The 20,264-nt window shown below is 37.9% G+C and overlaps 1 protein-coding gene across 1 annotated transcript in view; it reads right to left on the minus strand.

The window, feature by feature from the left end:
• The window catches only part of fa2h (fatty acid 2-hydroxylase), a 39,612-nt gene that overhangs the window by 12,056 nt on the left and 7,292 nt on the right, over positions 1-20,264 (minus strand). The window contains exon 2 of the mRNA XM_080474979.1: positions 1,718-1,837. Within this exon, the coding sequence (XP_080331105.1) occupies positions 1,718-1,837 (120 nt within the window). The remainder of the gene's footprint in view (positions 1-1,717; positions 1,838-20,264) is intronic.

Consider the following 20,264-nt stretch of genomic DNA (forward strand, 5'->3'; position numbering starts at 1 on the left):
ATGGTATTGCTTTTCGTTTATACTACTTCACTTCCATATTTTGCTTTCACTTATTGCATGTTTTTTATTATTTATGTTATTTCACCATTCTTTTTTTTTTATTATTCCTTTTGGTAAATGTGCTATTTTAGTGTCACCCAACTATCTTTTTTTATGAATTCTGTGATTTTTTTGTGACTTGTTTCTTTTTACACATTTGCCTTCAGGTTCTATATTTTAATTAAAATTTTTCCAATTGATTTTGTTTAATAACATGTATATTTTGTTCTTATCTTACTTCCTGTTGTCGATATTTCTGTGACTTTTGTTATTTTATTGTTATAATAGAATAGAAAATGAAATTTTATTCAATTATTAAAATGTTCACGTCATTTCCTTTTATTTATTTCATTCCAGTTTTCTTTTACTATTACATTGTGCATGTCTGAGTGTCTTTACACATTTTATTTTTTGTCAAAGTAAATGTCATTTCAAGGATTTACATGGCTTAAAAAAAACAAAAAAGCTAATAAGTGAATGTGAATCAACATCCGAGACGTTTGTACTGTTCTGTTGAGATTAGATGAGATAAAGTAAAGGGTGCTGGAGAATGTTTCTGCTGTTTTTTGAGGATGTCTGCTGTTCTCACACTGCCAGACGACCTCACGTGCACACGGAGACTCAGAAGACCAAAGGTAATTGACCTGCTGGTTGTCCACTCTTTTAGCCCCGCCCCCATCACCTGCAAAACCCCAGCCTTTCAGAGGGAGTAAAACTGCAGTTTTACCTTATGAACCAACTCATGCGTAGTCATATTGTGTTTTTGGGGAAAAGTGGATCAACTTTGCAGAAACAGTTTAAATTTGAATTGATAGGAGGGAAGAAGCAACAGCAGACTGCGAGACGGAACAGCGGGAAACGGACAACTGGAGGAAAATTACATCCATTTCTGTTTGAGGTTTTCACCAATTTACAAATAAATGTTTTGTTGTTTTTATTTGTTTTTCATTGATGATTTGAAATAAAATAAAATAAACTACAGGTGTTCTACTCACCTTTTGCAAAAACTGAGAAAATGAAGATTGATTGGACATGATTATGGATGATTATAATGTGGGCTTGTGTTATTGTGCAATGCAATAATGTGCAAAGTCAATGATGGAGATTTTGGTGCAGCGAAACAAAGTAGTAGTGATGAATTCTTTGCACTTTTCAAGTATCGCCTTGCTTGCAGTGTCACATGGTGCAACATAAAGCACAGTAACCTCTGAACTGTAATCTGTATCGTAGTACCAGATTGTTGCTAATACACCTTGGTATTAAAGGTGGACATATTACAGAAAATTAGCACTCAAGTACAACCACTAGTATCTAAATTGTACTCAATTACAAGTAAAAGAACTTTTATCAGGAATCTTCATATAAAAGTTCAAAGTACACTCCTTTAAAAAACTTGTCAGTGAATTAGTAACTTTTCATTCGGGCTGCACAACATATGCAATGTACGTATTGCAATAGATTGAATCATAATAAATTATATTTCGATGCACTGTGCAATAATGCCGTGCAAATTCCTCATGACAGAATGTTATGTGTGTAATACTGCTCACAGTAATCGGAGTATTCATATTTAGTTAATTCTATCACCACCTGATACACAGACAGATGTTGCATGAAGTGGAGCTCTTTTTCGCTGCATGAATACATGTATAGAGTAAATACGAAGACAATCACTCACGTTGTCTAAGTCCACAGTGCTGCAGCGGCTGTACGGCGAGTTCTCGTCCTCCTCGTCCAGCTTCCCTTCCGTCGTCTTTCCTGACGTTTTCCCGTCTGTCTGCCTCCTCTGTCTCAGAGACTGTTGAGAGAGAACGGACATATTGGGTGGGGGGGATTACATTTGAATATTTAAATATTTTAAATATATCCGTTTCAGGTCATTAAAAAGTGGGAATTTTGACCATAAAAGACTAATTTAGAGACATGTATGTGAATGCTAAGAGCCCAAAAATGTCAATTCTGGAATAAATAATGAACTTAATTTGATATACTGATGTGACAATAGGAGACGTCAAACTAGAATGCACTGCACATGTGCCACAAGAAAAAACATCTAATCTATTTTTTTAAAGCTTTTTACACTTTTGGAATATGTACATTACAGTTTGATTTATTCACAAATGATTACACTGAGACTTTCTGAGGATTAAGGTGAAAAAAAAAAAAAACAACTCTGGAAAAACAAATTGAATGTAATACAAGTAACATTTCACAGAAGTCGTACAACAGATAGAAAGTTTGCCAGCTTTAGTCCAAATTGGAAATGAGTTTAAGTAGTTGGCAAAGGGCGTATCTTCCTCCTCAAAATATAAAACTGAGTTATTATAGCCACATGTGGCAATTATAATACTGCACAATTACAGCGGTCAACCTTTGTACACCTTCTTCACAAAAACAACAAAGGAGCCGGGCCCTGCTTAACAATGTGTGCCCATTGATCCATCATGACATCGGCATGGACGGTTGGGTACAAAAGTCAAGCACAGCTATCCGAACAACACAACCTGTTTATTATTTATTATTCAGCCAGTGAACGTAAGTGGAACGTGATGACTGTTTGTGCTGCAGCTGGAAGGGAGAAATACTGACAACAGAGATGATGCTGCTTTTCATGATTAGGAATTTGCTAAATTATCTCACTGCTTTCTTTATTAGATGGTAAATACAAATATAGAGACTACTTGTATTTAATTAAATTTAGACTCCAGTACTGATACATTGTGTGAACTGCACTTGATTAAACAAGTACAAGTACTGTTAAAAACTCTCAAAAAGATAATGTTTTACTCATAGAAACCACTCAAAGTGTTATTCACTTCTTAACACATTGAAATGCATCAATTAAAAGCATTTTATTCAATTTACCTGCACGTTATATAAATGATTAGGTGCATGTATGAGACAAAGTAAATGAAAGTGATTCAGTGGTAAAGAAATGTACATAAAAAGAAACTTATTGGCTACAAAAATGCTGATTAAATGGGAGCTATTTATCTTAAATTGCACTCAAGTATGAGCAAAACGTGTTACTTTACCAATAATAGTACTTTTGATGCATTTTATTTTAATGTGTTATTTTCACCTTGGTTAGACTAATTGTTTGGTTGCCAAATAGATTTGGAACATATACTATAAGCACTTTCCTCCTTGTAAAAATCACTTATATATATAGTGGCCATGGCATTATTGCAACTTAAATCAAAAATATGCACTGACTTCTGTAAAGGGGGTGACTTCCATGTTTATTTGCAATAGACTCGGTAGATTATTCCCATCAATATATTAAATCCAACTTAAGGTGGGTCATCTGCTCCACCTCCTATAGGTGAGACAGTTCTCCTCCGCCAAGTGAAATATTTATCAGCAGGCTGTTTTCAGACGTGCACAAGGTCTCCTATGGTTTGTTATGAAAGTCTCCTTGGCAATCCAACACCTACTGAGGCAGCGTTACACTCCCCCATTATGGCATTGTGCTAAAACAAAAGGACCATTTAACTGTCTCGTCCTTCCAGCAAGAATAGATTTGATGCTGTAATGTACTCTCCCCTCTCTGTCTGGTAATATGAGAGTTTAAAAAAGGCATTCTGTCCAATTTTCACTGGAAGGACCTTCTGGATCTTATCACATTTCTGCTACGTGCCTCTAAAAATTACATAGTGTTTTGTAATAACATATTGAACTGTGTAAAAGATTCAGATGAGATGAAGATACTTTCCAAAATCTGTAAAACCAAAAAAAGATCTGTACGTTAATGACAGAGAATAGTACAACGTTGAAATATCTTAGAAAACCTGTACAGTTTTTAGTTTTCGTGCATCTTCATGTGATCACAGTCACAGATAAAATAATTAATAAAAGAGCTGTTGACATCAAACTGTCTGCGTTATCATCTTTAAGCCAAAAACACTTCCCTGATACACTACATTAGTGATCAGAGTTTTTGCACCTTATTGCAGATCACTACGATAAGAAGCAACCCTGTTAGCCCTCAAATGTCCAAACAAACAGTGCAACATCACAAAACGATTCCATTTTCATCAGGCAGGATCAAAGAAACAGAAAAAGAAATAAGTTTAAAAAGCCCAAACCCATTTCAGCTATGAAGCAGCACGGTTGTCAAGTTGGGAGCAACACATTCTTGTGTTGAGACCAACAAGTCCCGAGCGCAGAGTAACAGGACTGAAAGACTAAACTCAACCAGCCTCAAATTAAGATGAACAAACAACGAGTAAAATGCACGTACACACGTACCGAGGTTTCTACAAAAATGGATATTACCTGCTCTACGTCTACAAAAAAATCTTCATTAAAGCCGTCCCGCATATACACCTGGTTCAGAGCTGCTGTGAGCATGCTAAACCTGTAGGGGGCAGTGTCACGAGAAGCATGAAGTCATAATAGCCAATCAGAATCCTGGAAAAAAAACACAACGTCATGATTTTGTGATGTAAATCTCCGCCTACCCTCCTTTAGATTCAAGTGGAGACACAGAGTTCATCCAGATCTCCACTGTGGCCGGAGTTTTCAGGAACCATCGTTTGTGGTGACTCGTAGCAGCATTAATGTGTAAATACACGGCCCAAACGCAGAGAACTATCACGCGTAAACGTGGCCTCAAGCACAGTGTCATCAATGAACTCTGCAGGTGTGCTGCTGCTGCTGCTGGTAGAGGGGGTGTGGCTGGTTAGTACTGAGAATGTAAATATCACACCAGGTTTACAGCAGGACAAAGGGAGGACAGGTTTATTCCTATTTGGCAAGACATGGCAAGGATGAGTGTGATGATCCTGAATCCAGTTCAGAAACACTTCTGGTTCCCAGAGTCTGAATAAACTAGAAAATACAGTAACCGCCCAGAAGAAAAACCAAATAAATTCAACTTTATGGCATATCGGCATAAACCAAAGATGTTTTTAACCCAGAATAATCTTTTAGTTACAAAATAATTTCACCCACCAAAGTGATGCTTTACCAAAGGAAAATCGGTGAAACCTAACAGCAGCAAAACCATTTGAGATCATTCTTTTAATGACATTTCAGCAAAACAGAAGAAATGCAGACATTAGCCAACGTAGTCACATGTGTGAGATGGAGTGTGAAACGTTTTGCCAAATGTAAAGGAATTCCTTCAATGCACACAAACCGTTGGACAAGCTCAGGACAATACTTTCTTGTGACCACTGGTATACTTCGAGATTCAGACAATTCTGTATCAGCATTTCGTAATTGCTCAGTAACCCACTTATATATCAATAGAAAAGCAGTGAACACTTTATTTTGGCATTATCATCATCCTCTTGCTGGTACAAACAAATCTTAAATGAAATTAGAATTTGATGGCTTGGTTTAAATTGATTTTTCAAGAAAAAATAAACACACAAATTATACTTATATAAATAATTCCAGTTGTATTATTTGACTGTATGATAATAAAATATTGACTCTGTGACTTGTAGTCATTGAAATATTCCGTTACCTGCTTATTATTCTTCAAACTGCAGCCAATGCAAACAAACATCTCACGTTCATGCAAACAGCCACATGTGGATTTAGAGTCAATGCAGACAGCCAACACGCCCTGCATGTGCTCTCTCTGTTGCACAATGACCCGACAGGGTAAATCATGGCCGCTGTGCACCTCGGGGACTCATCCTCCAAGGAGCTGACAGTGGAAACAAACAGGTAAATAGGAATTGCATGGCTGGTTTCAGCCCATCAGCACAACAGACGAGGGGAACTCAAGTTTTAGTCTTATATATCTACTGACTACAGAGAGACCGTAGATCATTTCACAAGCAAAGACAGAAGTTTGTTCAAAAGTGTGTCGACGCCAATGCAAAGGGAAAGTCGGTAGAGGTAGAGAAATATAAACTGATCACTTCAGAAAAGGACTTTCTCCGTCTTGGACTTTGTCACTTCTTACCTCTTGAGTTGATAATCAGTGCAAATTAAATTAATATTTTCATCACCTTTTCCACCAGCTGAGTCTCATTCGCTGCACTTTTACTTGACATTGGTTGCAACAACATCAAAATATGCTTCAGTCCACTTGATTCCATGCACAATATCCCTTTGCATGAGAACAACACTTTGAATAAACACTGAAACCTCTTGAGAGGCATTTTGGTAATAATTCTTTTGTTGTGTTTTTTGTTTGTTTCTTTACTTGTTTTACTCCAGAGAAAATGCCTGTTTTATATGTACTGTATATACAGCAATGGGGTTAATTAGGGTTGAAAAGTAACTCGTACTTTGAGAAGTATTTATACTTATTTAGTCACCAAAGAGAAATCATTTTTTTAGCAGTGGTATAGACAGACAGCTGCCAAAAACTTACAATTCACTAAAAAGCTACAACTCTTACAAATGTAAGAGTACTTGAGTACAAACTTAATCACCACTGCTGGAACCTCTATGAGAGTAAACCGAGTTCAGTTTGCAGAGGAGAAAGACATGGCTCTTTTATGGAGTAATGATAGTAATTCTAGTAAAACACACAATGACTCGTCCCTGGTGATAATTAAAGGAAAACCACCTGCTACAACAATGGCATGGTTGGACATTAGTGTCATAATGATGGCAGATGTTGGTATTTGAAGGTTATTATAGTAAAGGAAGAAATATATGTTATGAGTTATCAACGCACTAGCCTGCTTACCATTATAATCAGCTTGTTTCACTTCTGCTCCTTCTGTTAATAACATGACCATATATGGGAGGATGCAACTACATACACACCAGTTTGTAGCATATGTCAAGGTGACATCCTGCTTGTGAGAAGATAGTACGATTGTGATATCTAAAACTTCTCGGGAGAGAACACAAGATGTAGCCAGTTTCGATAAAGACAACATGTGATCTCCACACCATATGTGCAGGGAGGAGTGAAAGAAATCCTTATAAACCAACGTTTTCATTTACTCTGGGCTCTTGACCATTTGAAGCCTGCTCCTCCCGGACAGACTGGTGCTTGAGCCCGAGATCTCGTTTTATTCCATGTATTCTGCTTAAGGTAATTATCTGTGAAACTGTGTGATTAATTCCACTCTTGTTTCCTCATCAATAAAAGAACACATTAATGACAGTTTTTCCTTCAATAGTCATTTTACAGATGTGGCCAAGAGGAGAGCAAATTGCACTGAACTGAAACGAGTAAGACATTTCTGTTAATACTCCACTCTGCTGCAGAAAACAATAGCTTCAAAAGCCAAAATATTCAAGTTTTCCTTTTTTTCTTCTCTCTCTTCAAAAGTGAAGAGCTGGATTCATTGTGTGTTTCTGTTTTCTAGTTCACTTTGGCTAACATCGACTTGAAGTGATCATTGAATTCTGAAGGTTTCAAATAGAGTAAACGTTTTGTAAACTGGCTGTAATGTTTGTGTTTTAGGATAATATATATAATATAATATATTATAATATACAAATAGTCCGACACATTGGGGGGCAAATTGACCGATCTAAAGCAATTACCAACAATTATAATTTTCTGACATTCAAGACAAAAGCACAACATACTATAATGAAAATAATAAGAATAATATAACTAACTAAACCTCAATTACCCCCAAAAATGGCTGTAAAGTATATAATTCAGAATAGATCAAATATAAAAGCCAAAAGTAGATACTAGAGCTTCCATCTGTTTTTGAAAGCATCACGAGGCAGTTTACAGGGGACGTTTGTGCATTAAAGGAAATAAAGTGCATCGTCACATTGGAGCAACAGTAAATATTGTTCAGGTGAAGTATGAGTTTTGCATGTCCTGTCTTAATTTGACTTTGGAGAATAGAAAAGTGAGGAAAAACGCATAGAAAGCTCATTAGGGAAATTCTGAGGTTTTGCTGCATCTGTTCATCCACCAGAGGTTTTATTTTACTTATTTACTGCACCTGGCTGGGAACAACTGGGAGAGGAAACAGCGCCGGTGGGGATCCCAGTGAGCGTTCGCATTTATGGTTTTACGATTTCACCTTTGAACAGCATAAAGAGACAAAGCAACCTGGTTAATTCAGCAGCTGCTTTGTCTCTGTGTAGTTATCCCCAAATTGCTTGTAAATGACTGATTATTTGTTCTTTTATTAATTTTTTAATAGCTTTTAACCAATATTACAAACAAATAAGGCAACCAGCTGCAAATGAGGAGGGAATATTTACATGGTTAGACATTCATTTTTAATCAGGAAGATTATAAAAACAAAACATTTCTATCACTACATTGGCAGCATCACAAAGACAAAAGTGGCTGTTGATGGAAGGGAACCGTGTGTGTCATTTATCTGCAATAAAACCAAACTCTGCCATTTACAACCTTCTCAAACATGGACTGAATTACCAGAAAACATCCCAGTGATACCACAGAAACTATTTTTGACTGTGGTATGGCCTCGTTTCGTTTGCACCGGAGATATGTGGTTTTTCATTTAACGTACTTTCCACTTGAGGGGGGTGCAAATGATTCTTTGCAAAGCGAGATTTGAGTCACTGACAACCACAGTGGGCAGAGCACTGAGAAGAACAACTAAGGACATGCCATCTTTTAATTTTTTTCATCAGTGACATATTTTCAATTTATAGTCCAGAGCCCAACCTTTTTGCAGTAAAAGTCACTCTCATTGTCTCATCTCTATCTTCACTGAGTTTCTATTGTTTTATTCATCTCCCATGAAAAGTGAGGCTCCCTGTTGGTGTGCAAAAGTGTAAATATATTGGTATTTATTTACATCCGAAGAATTTTATCTGCAACGCATGCACTCAATCCAAAAATTTCTCATGCTGGCAGAGAAGAAAATGTATTATTAGAATTCTCAAAATATGCAAAACAATACTTTTTCAAAGTTTTTGTAAGTTTTGTACATACTGTGTGTAATGTTCTGATTATAACACTACCCACCTCTGAATCAATCAATTGAACTATATTTACATCATATCTGTTAATGAAAATTAACTCAAGTAAAAGGCCTTCACAGACAAAATTTGAATGGACACATGCCGTACATTGAAACACAAATATAAAATTAATAAGCTGAATAAACCAAATAAAATAAAAAATAAATCCATTTTAAACAAAAGCTAGGTTAAAGAGGTTTATTTCAAGCTTTTGTTTATATATATATATATATATATATATATATATATATATATATATATATATATATATATATATATGATGAACTGTCAAATATTATATTCTTTAAAGGAGTGGACCGTGAACGGGAAGTAAAATGTTATTTTATCGCCTCTAAACCGCAATAAAGCCTCTATAAACATACAAAACGGTGAGGAGACCAGTTCACATCAAGTATAATCTCCAAACTCATGAGGACCGAGCTGATACTGCAACAGAAGAGGAACTACAGTCACGAGTAAACTGGCTGCTTCCTGTTTGAAGAAAGAGTTTAAAACACAGAAAGTCCAGATGAGAAAAACAAACATTTTCAACTAGCCCGTGTTAAAAACAGGCTCCAGATTTGATTACATTGTTTCATTATCTTTTCAGTTCCAGGGATCAAAATTTTTGGTATTTCTCCTCTTATTTACATTGTCAGAGGGTTGTGACTCTATGACAACCTATGGCTTCTAGCACGTCTCGTTATCGCCTGAATGTAAAGCCCAGATTAAAGACTGAAAAATGGAGGGCGATCTGCTGATTGTTAAGCAAACCGGTGAGATCAGTCGTCTGACAATGGTGGTCTGCGGTGGTGCCACTCCAGCAGTGGCTGTGTATACTCCTCAGGCCCGGGCACAGACAATGGGAGGTGTTCCCGTGATGTTGACACAACTCTCACTGCAGGTCGACTCTTTGTTGGCATTTTACAGCGTTATACAGTCGGTCGTACATGGTGATCAGTAACATCTCACTCACAATACACACCCTCAGGTGTCACTTTAATTTACCACATTCTCATATCATGAAGGAGAAAACGTTGCATTTAATAAAACACTATGAAAAAACTTTCCATACAAAACAAATATTCAATTATGTTGAAGTTTATTTTAAATTTTACTTTCATTATTTTGTATCAAAATTATTTATTAAAAAAAAAAAAAGAAACAGACACACAAGAGTAGAAATAATATAACAATTGTTTTCAACATTTTAATTAATCTATTAATATTATCACTACTTCAATTTATTTAGTCTTGGAAATGTCAACAATGACCAAAATGATGCATTGGCTTTATTCATTCTTAAATGTTTCATTTTATTAGATTTTATATTTACCTAAGATAAAATAACACATTTATGTAGGGTTTTTTTCTATAAATAACACCAGGAAATAAGACTGGCATTGAAACAGTTAAAATCCTGAATGTTTGGTCATTTTTTTAATAGGACTGAAATTCATGCAAATACAAAGTTGTTTTTTGGAAGTGAACATTTTGTCTTTACTGCCTTAAAAGAGTAGTATTTTTATTTTTTTACATTGTTCTTATTGTGAAAATGAATGCAATATGACGTCAAAAGGGCAAGTAGAGCAAGGGCTGAATCTTCTTATTTTGCAGAGAAACGAACAGAAGGAGCTATTTGTCACAAAAAAGAAGGAGAATTAAAAAAAAGTGAGAGACAAAAAACAAAGGAGGTGTTTGGCGTCAAGAGGCGATGTGGACTGGTACCAACACAACACAGCCGGCCTCTGTGAGGAAGAAGACGACGAGGACAAGGAGGAGGAGGACGAAGAGGAAGAGGAGGAGGAAGAAGGAGAGGAGGAATTCACAAACATTAATCATCATTAATCAATACTACCCTATTGGATACAATGTAATTTTTTCTTAAGAAAAGTTAGTTATTGATGGATTTGTTTTAAATTATATTTATGTTAAGTTGTTTATCATTTTCTTCTAATTTTTAAAAGTTTAATTCAAAATATTAGGATCAGATTTAAACAATTGTTTACATTATCAATTTTTTAGGGGACATTTTTCATTGCTTTTGTTTGTCTTGATGTTATCAGCCTCTTATTACACTAAATAAACAATTTGTAAATAAATATTGTACTTCCACCTACACTTTTACATAAATGTGTATTAGAGCTCCTGCTGTGAACTGATGCAGCAGATGATATATTGCCTTTGAAGAAAAGATCAACAACTCCAACACGTAAAGCTTTCAACAGATGAATGTGTGAATATAGTACTTTTCTTCTAATGAAAGTACCAGAGAACTCTTCTCACTGCTTTCAGACCCGCTTCTGTTGGTTTAGCAGTGTAGCAGTGACCCATCTGATCACATTAACAGGAAAATAACAACTTTATTGGTCCCAAAACTGCATTTATTTAGTGGCTGCTTTGCTTTTCTCAATGTCTGCATCAATACTCTGATAACTTTTTTCCTGCTATAGGTGTGTCAGTTACTGCATTTCACTACCGGTGGGTGTTTCGGGCAGACCGTTAAGAAAAGCGCTGAGTCAGCTCAGCCCTCTGGCTATGTAAGCAAACCTGCTGGTGGCTGGCTGGTGTTGAGATTTGTCTTTAACTGAAGGATAGGATGGCACAAAGCATTTGATTCAAGGGTAATCAAGGTTAACACAAAGCAAACAATCATGAAAATACCTCCCAGCTAATTGACATTCAATGCAAATTTTTCATAAACGCCATATGAAAGACATGCGCAGGTCTGACTTTAAATACCTCCGCTCCACAGGTGACCTTAGTGTTTGAAAACAGCTTTCAAAGCCTCTCCTGGTCTCCAGTTACAAGGCTGATGAGGAGGGTCGGTCAGTCAAGCTCGGCCTCCTCAGACGGTTCATTACTTTAATAAAGATCATTTGAAACAGTCACACTTTTTTGGGGGTTATTTTGTTCACAAAATAGTTCTCTACTGTCAGACACAAAATTCTACAATCAGAAAGCTTCAGTTTCACTCGTTTCAGGTTTTTCATTTGCTACTTTTCCTTGAAATTGAAGGGGAAAAAAATATACATGAGGGTTTCCCTCCTCTGCTGTCTAGTATCTCTACATATCTCTATGACTGCACTCGTAAGATCAATGTATTTAGAAACCGAAGTGAAGGAGGGCTGGAAACTCTCACACATCAAACTAATTCTTTGGTTTCAAGTTCCGAATAGTAACTTTTGTTTCATTGGTAAAAAAATATGACAGAAAACTACTTGTTGGGATTTAGAGGACGGCACTCATAAACATGTGCGTTTACTTTCGGTAAGGTTAAGATAACTTTGTGACAGTTTGTGTGTGTGCTTGGACGTCCCTGTGAGGGTGTGTCTCGGAACACTGTAGAAACAGAAGGGTTGAAGTTCGGCCAAATAGTTCGATAACGCAGAGAAGACTCACAAACACACACAAACACGTAGCACGGCGATCAATGAGATCACAAGTTTCCCTGAAAATCTTCCAAACTGGAAGCACTGACGCCCTCCAGTTCGTTCACCTCTGCAGAGTTATTTCCTCTTGACTGGGCTTTCTTTATCTCATCTCTATTTCAGATGTGATCACAGACTCTGGGCACAGCCTGTCCTCGCTATACACTCTTGTCAGTTTGATTAACTCCACACTAGTCGATCAAAGAAATGATAGTGAAAAAGGACAGACGAGCGGGTTAAAACACAAGCTTCATTTACTGGTTCTAAAAAGAGTTTTTAAATCTTTCTAGTGCTACTAACCCTTTTCATACAGAAACATCACTAATCTTTCCCCACTTGGTGGGTTAGTGTGAACGAGTTTAATTCACATGGGGAGCGGGGTCATATGGTATTTCTACCAAACTCACATTGGTGCAAATGTTAAAAATGCACATGACCGTTGTCATGGCAACACGACCAAGTGTTGAAAATAAACCATGCAGAGACGAGGGAACGCATCTGCTGATCAGAGGGGAGGAGGAGGTTTGTCGCCGCATTACGTGGATCATGACTCGACCAGATGCGGGCCTTTTAAATAGAATATATATAAACACTTACTGATTTTACTGTATTACTAATCATGCTTTGGTTTGTTTGTGGTTTTTTTATGTTACTGTGAAAGTTAATGAACAGATAACCACTTTTCAGAAAATATGCCAATCATGTCCCCTCGTCTCATTTCAGGTACTTTATTTGCAATTTACACATTATACCATAAAGCAGCAGAGCGTAATACAGTCAGTGCTACACTATAAATGAATCATTTATTCAATTAATTATTCAAATATATTTGATCGTTTGCAAATGAAATAATGAAGTGAACTCAATCGATTCTCTCTGTACATTCATACAATTTACAACTAGTCCTATGAGTATTGTTTTTTAGGAGGTTGAAAGAACCTAAGGGTTGAAGGATGAAGGAGTGGGATTTATTATGTTTTTACTCTTTACCTTCAACATGAATAACTGGCATTAGGTTCTTTCCTTTCTAGTTGTGGTAAACATTGGCCATTCATGTTCATTCACAGATAGCAAACTGCATTAATGTCAATCTAAAGGGTTCGTGGTCGCTTTGGGCTGATTGTGTTGTTTCGAACATTTTTCAAAGGTTTGCAAGTTAATTATAATAGCAAAGACTACCTGAGGCGAGAAACTCTCAGTAAGGAGAAAGAGTGCTCAGTAGGGTCACCCGCAGCTGGCGTGAACCAAATACAATGAAAAGCAAAAATATTGTTCTGGATGATACATTTTGAAGTTAAAATCTAGCTGACATTTATACATAGTCTGCAACTGTTGTCAAACTAAAGATAACCATTTTCATTCATCTCCAGTACACTTGTAACAAGCTCTATAATAAAACAAATTCCCACAAAGAACTATTACCGTAAATCAACATTATTATTATCGATATTAGGTCTATTCTGCATATCTATTGGAATATATTTCAAGTGTGAAGCGATTATGACACAATATTTGAAAACTTTGTGTGGTTAAGGATCATCGCATTACTACAGGCTATGTAGGATTAACGCTGTAAATCCAGCTTGGCTTCTTATTAACTGAATAAAAACTTTCAATGGATTCTCTTTCAGTGTTAATGAACAAGTATGTGTGTGTCATAGAGTATTATTATTTGCGCCGACATATAGAAATAGAAATACATTATTATTCCCAGAGGAAAATTTGTAATGGATCCCTCCTCATAATGTAAACAAGGCTGCTGCACCTATAGATCAACAACTTAACCAACGTCTTTATACAAGCCTAGGCTCTAGACAAACTTTTCTCTCATCAGCCGCTGACAGTGGCAGTGTAAACAGTACGTCAGGAGTACACTGCATAATGACAGTTTAATACTCTGACTGTGCCTTTGTGTTTAATGCAGAGTGAATTCCACTGCAGAGGAATCGGGGCAAGTCTTCAAAACATCTGGTCTTTACAAGCAAGATGAAAAAGGGGGACATGACCTAGGAAATGAGGGTGGAAGGGCCCGTGTGTGAGGGTGATGACGCAGGCATCAGTGTGTGTGTGTGTGTGTGTGAGTAATAAGGCTCTATCTAAAAGAACCAGTCAAACCTGAATGACCAGGACTCAAGACTTCTCCCTCTCTCCCTCTCCAAGTTTATAGCTGTTGTAGCATTCAGTGAGTCCATGTGTGAAGAATCAGAGGCTCTGTGTCGCCAATCGGCTTGTGCAGATAGTGTCGTGTTACCGTGCGCAAGGTAACAAGTGAGGTTGGCACCAGATAGCCACGCGGCTTACTCCCTCCATAAGCTGGTATGCCCCTGTCCACGCTTATGTTAGCTTTTATTCATGAGAAGAAAAAAAATCTTAGTTAAATAAGGAGGAAAATAACACCTCTGGCTTGAAAAATCTCAAGAAAATCTGGACGTAACAAGATGAATTAATTATTAATGACAGCTTTTGAAAGATTTCTTGACCTGGACCACCTTTAGGTGCAAGCAAGGGGGTGACAGTATTCATAAGGTTTTGGTTCAACTCTAGTGTTTGATCAGTAGTACCCAGAGAATAACCCATACACACAGGGAGAACATGCAGCCTGGACTCAAACCGGGCATTTATTGGGGTGATACAGGAGTGCTGACGACTACACCTCTGTGCAGCATGCTTCTATTCTCCACGTCTTTTTTTTCCTGTAAAATATCCCTTTACACCAGAATATCACTTTACATCTCGTATTTTTAGAACTGAACATGAAAACTTATAATTACGACTAATTGAAATTAAAATACAAAATATAGTTAAAAAAAAATGGAAATGACTGAAATCTTTATATCTGTGAATGAAGTGTGACGATAATTTAGTTATAAAATATAAACTGATGAGAGTCACTGTGGTTTATTAGCAGTGTAGCAAAAGTTTAATTTAGTGTTGAACAAATAAACCAAGATGTGAGTTCACATTAATTGTGTTTATGTACGTAAACGCATAAAAAACAATGGACGTTTTTAATTATTAATATTGTCTGTTAATATGTAATTTTCCATATACTTTATTGTGTATTTGTTTCCACATAGGTAATCTAATTCTCGTTAACACTAAATTCGAACTTGTGTGTTCCTGAGTGGATTCTATGCTAATAGAATAAGCTACAAAGTTAAATGGGATTTATTACATCTTAAACCTCTGAAAGTAGTTTCTGGTCGATTAATCACCCTTATCTGAATGCTCCTTTTCGCACGCGATGCTTCCTATGGTGTTATTCTAGTAAACCACCTGCTAAATGCATGCATTGTGAAACTGCATGTGGACTTTAGCACACTTTATGTATGCTCTTTGTAAGTCAGACAGTCAGACTTTGGAAACCATAAGGAGAGAAAAGTACAGGTATTTGTCTTCAAAAGTACAGAAAACAAGTAATGAATTGCTAAAAATAAATAAATAACTCAACTACAGATGCATAAATCTACTCAACTAGAGTAACTATGTAAAAATACTTCATTTCCAGCCAGGCTGTCGTTTCCCCAGGTATCCATACACACTGATTCATTTCCCATAATATATAAAACCACTCACTCTGGTTTAAACTGTGGAGCTTTTTCACCACATTCCCCGAAGACTTCAACCTGACAAGCACACAGACACACACCTATATTCTATATTCATTATGCATGAACCTAAATATTTCAACTTTTTTTCATATGTTTTGATGATTTTTTTGGGAGGATTTATATGCAGGGTGTGATTGTCATGAAAACAGAAGGAGGACATTATGGTGCAAGGAAATATTTTTTATGAAAACAGCAGTGCTTGAAATCCCACAACTGATGGGTCACCACCCTTGACCCCCATCAGCACTATAATGTGGCTGAACCTCAGCATCCTGGAAATCCGCACAGGTTGGCCATAAGTCAGTAAAATCTCCACGTGAGCAATGTGATCAGAAGTAAAAAAGTAAATTGAATTGGCCCCAGGTTTTCACGTGACTCCCGTGAGACTTTTTGATAAATCAATTGTGGTGTTGCAGCGTATGTTTCCATCCCCCCTGACCATCCATCCAACTGGTCTCCACCTTCCTCAATTCATCCTCCATCCTTCTTGCTCTTCCAGGTGTGTTACCAAGCGGAAGCCACCTGAGGCCTGCACCTGAGCACTAATTACTGTGTCGGCAGTCTCCATAGCAACAAAGGTAAACAATGAGCTGGGTAATGTATCATCACAGTGATGAACTCAATGCGACTGTTCGGCTGGAAGAGGTGAACAGCTTTGTTGGGGGAGGCGCCGCTGAATAATCAAGAAATCAGAAATCAAATCTGCAAAAGCCAGAATGCCGAAAGAACAACCTTCTTTTTCCAGATTTCCATGAGTTCAATTCCACCAATGTGCGGAAGCTTGCATGCGTGTATCTTGGATTAAGGGTAAACATTTGTCCTCTGATAAGAACACAATCCCATCGCTGAGCAGAAAAAGATGAAGCCGATGAAAGTCTGCATTCCTGCGCTCCACCGGCCCAACCTGGTCACCCCTCCTGCATTCCAGCCACCGGACTTATCAACGGCCACCATCAACACTAACATGCTTCACTCTCAGCAACGGTTTCTTTTTCACTTTTACCAACTTTTCCCCTCCAAATCGAGCCCGACGGGTCGTTTGTAAATCATCAGTGTCGGCTGACATCAATTGAAAAACTTGATATCGGCTTCATAATGAAAGGCAGGATGTTTTTTCTCAGGGAGAGTCACAGCAGGAAAGACATTTTTAAGGCATAGTAGCACTCTCGCCTCACAGCGAGAAGGTCTGGGTTCAGAAACCAGCCAGAACTTTCTGTGGGGAGTTTGCATGTTCTCCCCGTGTGCGTGAGGGTTTCCTCCAGGGACTCTAGTTTCCTCCCACAGATCAAAACATGCCTGTGTGGTTAGTTGGTGTCCCTATATTGCCACTAGGTGTGAATGTGAGTATGTGTGGTTGTTTGTGTTTGCCCTGTGATGGACTGGCGACCTGTCCAGGTGTACCCTGCCCTCAACTATAGTTAGCTGGGACTGGCTCAAGCGCCCAGCGAGACTGAACATGGAGTGCGCAGTATAGAAGAATGATGGATGGATGTTTCGAAAGCTGTGTTCCTTAGAATAACCAGGGAAAAATGTAGTAAAAAACAAACTCCCCTATTGTGACGATGCCCCACTCTCTTCCAGCTCCTCCATATGCTCAAATTCTGCTGAGTCTCTACATACCACCTCCTTGTCCATTCATTCATCCATTCATTCATTCGCACACTCCCTCATGTGTGGCTCTCCTCATGCAACAATACGTCTACTATCCCCTCAAATTCATGACTCCGCAGCTCCGTCTCCCCGCGCACTGCAGCTGACCTCCACATTGAACCACTGCCTTAACGAAGAGAGGACGTGAAGCGAGTCATGGGAGAAGCGAAACGAGACTGAAAAGGAAGTGTGGAGGGTTTTTGAGTCATACGCTAAATAGACAGTGCTGGTTCGATTCATGAGAGACAGTCAATGACCGAGCAAAAACAAAGTGTGATTAAAAGGACAAGTCATTCTATCTTTACTCAGAAATGTTCACATAAAACTTTGGTCATGTACCATTAGAATGACAGGAGCTTTTCAACCTGCACTCTGTGTGTCCACCATTGGGACCACACACATTTTCCCATTTATACCTTCTAAGTTGTATGTGAATGACATCCAGTAAACCTTGAGCCTTCCCTCTGCCCACCCAAGAATTTTACTAACAATCCAGGTAACAGAGTGTCAGGTAACTGTACACATTTTTTGTCATATGACCATAAATTCAGGAAGCACCCATCATTTCCATCTTGCAGAGACATGGGGAATGGCGATAGTATCTTTTATTATTTATTTATTTACTTTTTCACAAAAACAGTTAAAATGACTGTTATGCCAAAGCAAATTTATCCATCCATCCATCCATCCATCCATTGTCCACCGCTTATCCGGGGCCGGGTCACGGAGGCAGCAGTCTAAGCAGGGGTGCCCAGACTGCCCTCATCCCAGAAACTTCCTCCAGCTCTTCTGGTGGGACCCCAAGGTAAGTTTAGCCAATGGTTCAATGGTCTCAGACATATTAAACTGTAATTCAGTTGAGTATAATCAACGTGTTTGGTGTGTTTGTCATATGTTAACCATTGTAGAAAAGATATCATGCCGAGAACTGACAAGATTAAAACAAGCTGGGGCTCAAAACCCCTTGGAGAGATGGAGAGAGCAGCCAATGAAGTCAAGGGTGGAAAGTCCATTAGATCAGTGGCAAAAGAGAGAAATACTGAGAGGTCAACATGGAGGAGGTACGTGAAGAAGAGGGAGGCAAAGGAAGGAAATGGTTTCAACCATCACATGGTCACACCACTCCATGGGAAAGACCATGAGAAGTCTTTCCCGTGGAGTGATGTTCTGAAGAAGCTACCTCCACCTCAAAAGGCTGGAGGAACTGAAGGAGGGAGAAACAGTTCATATTCTCCTGCAATATTGACAGTTAGAATAACAAATAACTGTTAAAAGCGGTTTGTCAGCACAATATGCTCAGGTTTACATTATAAACCTCATATGGTCAGTTTACTCTCCGATGGCTCAATGTGGCTCAACTCAACCCCTCACCCGGGGGAAGTTGAGCCACAGGAGCACTTTTCTTTTTGACAAGTCATTATTTTGGCCAGCGTTGTCAGAGATGCATTCTGATCATTTCATTTGATAGCAGACATCCTGAAATGAAGGAATATGTTTTCGTTCTATATCTGCGTCAATTTTCCTTACCTCCGGGACAGCAGATGTAAAAAGTGGTTCGTCTTTCCCAACTCTCCCCGACTACTATAAAGTCAATGAGTTGCTCGTGTCATGCACACAGAAACATTAAGGACAGTCGCTTCATGACAGAAAACTTTTCATCAGCATTGGATTCAATACAACCCATGAAACACACGGTGTTCAAAATACTTTAAAAAGTCACTTATTAGCAAAAAACATTTTATTGTAAGTTGTTGCAGGGAGGACAAACAAATATGGGACAAAATACTTTTGATAACATGACATTACACCACCTTTTCTACTTATTAGTCAAACGATCATTAAAAAGTTGGAAAACTGGACCTGAATGCAGCAGATCAGCAGGATGTACAGTTTAGCAGGCATGTGACTTATTGTGACACCAGATTGAACAATGTTTTATCAGTCCAAGATGTTTACATGAGGAAAAACTGACTGTTCTCATTTTCATTGTTAAACTGAAATTCTTCAAACACCGGCTGTGAATGGAATAAATCTATTTCAAACCTGTTCAATTTGTTGACGGTGTAGACAGCCCCTCTGTTTGTTTGTAAACCAGCTCCCTCACACACACACACACACACACACACACACACACACACACACACACACACACACACACACACACACACACACACACACACACACACACACACACACACACACACACACACACAGACGTCAGCTCCTGCCATAAAGTCCCACAATAAAACTGGCTCATCAGTAAGGAAACAGTGCTACATTTATGAGAACAGTTATGATCTACAATGAAAAAATATATTAATTACAAGCGTCTGTATATTCTGTATGCTAATAACAGCAGTCTGTGTCTTAATCTCTTTTTGATAAAAAATTTAAAATGTCCTCCTGATTTGCTCTTGTGCAGGAAAAAAATGTGTAAAACACAAGCGTTAAATGGCTCCTTTTTTGTGTGTGTGTGTGTGGGGGGGGGGGGGGGGGGTACTTTCCAATACAATTCAGGACATCACAAGATAGAAACTCCTGCTTCCTTCCTTTTTTTTTTTTTTTTTACTGAATTAGGCATCCATCAGTTGAGGAAATAAAAATCAAGGAAACAAATGTAAATGAAAAAGGAAATCAATTATGGCAA

The sequence above is a fragment of the Lipophrys pholis genome (assembly GCF_963383615.2).
Source record: "Lipophrys pholis genome assembly, chromosome: 11".
Lineage (NCBI taxonomy): Eukaryota > Metazoa > Chordata > Actinopteri > Blenniiformes > Blenniidae > Lipophrys > Lipophrys pholis.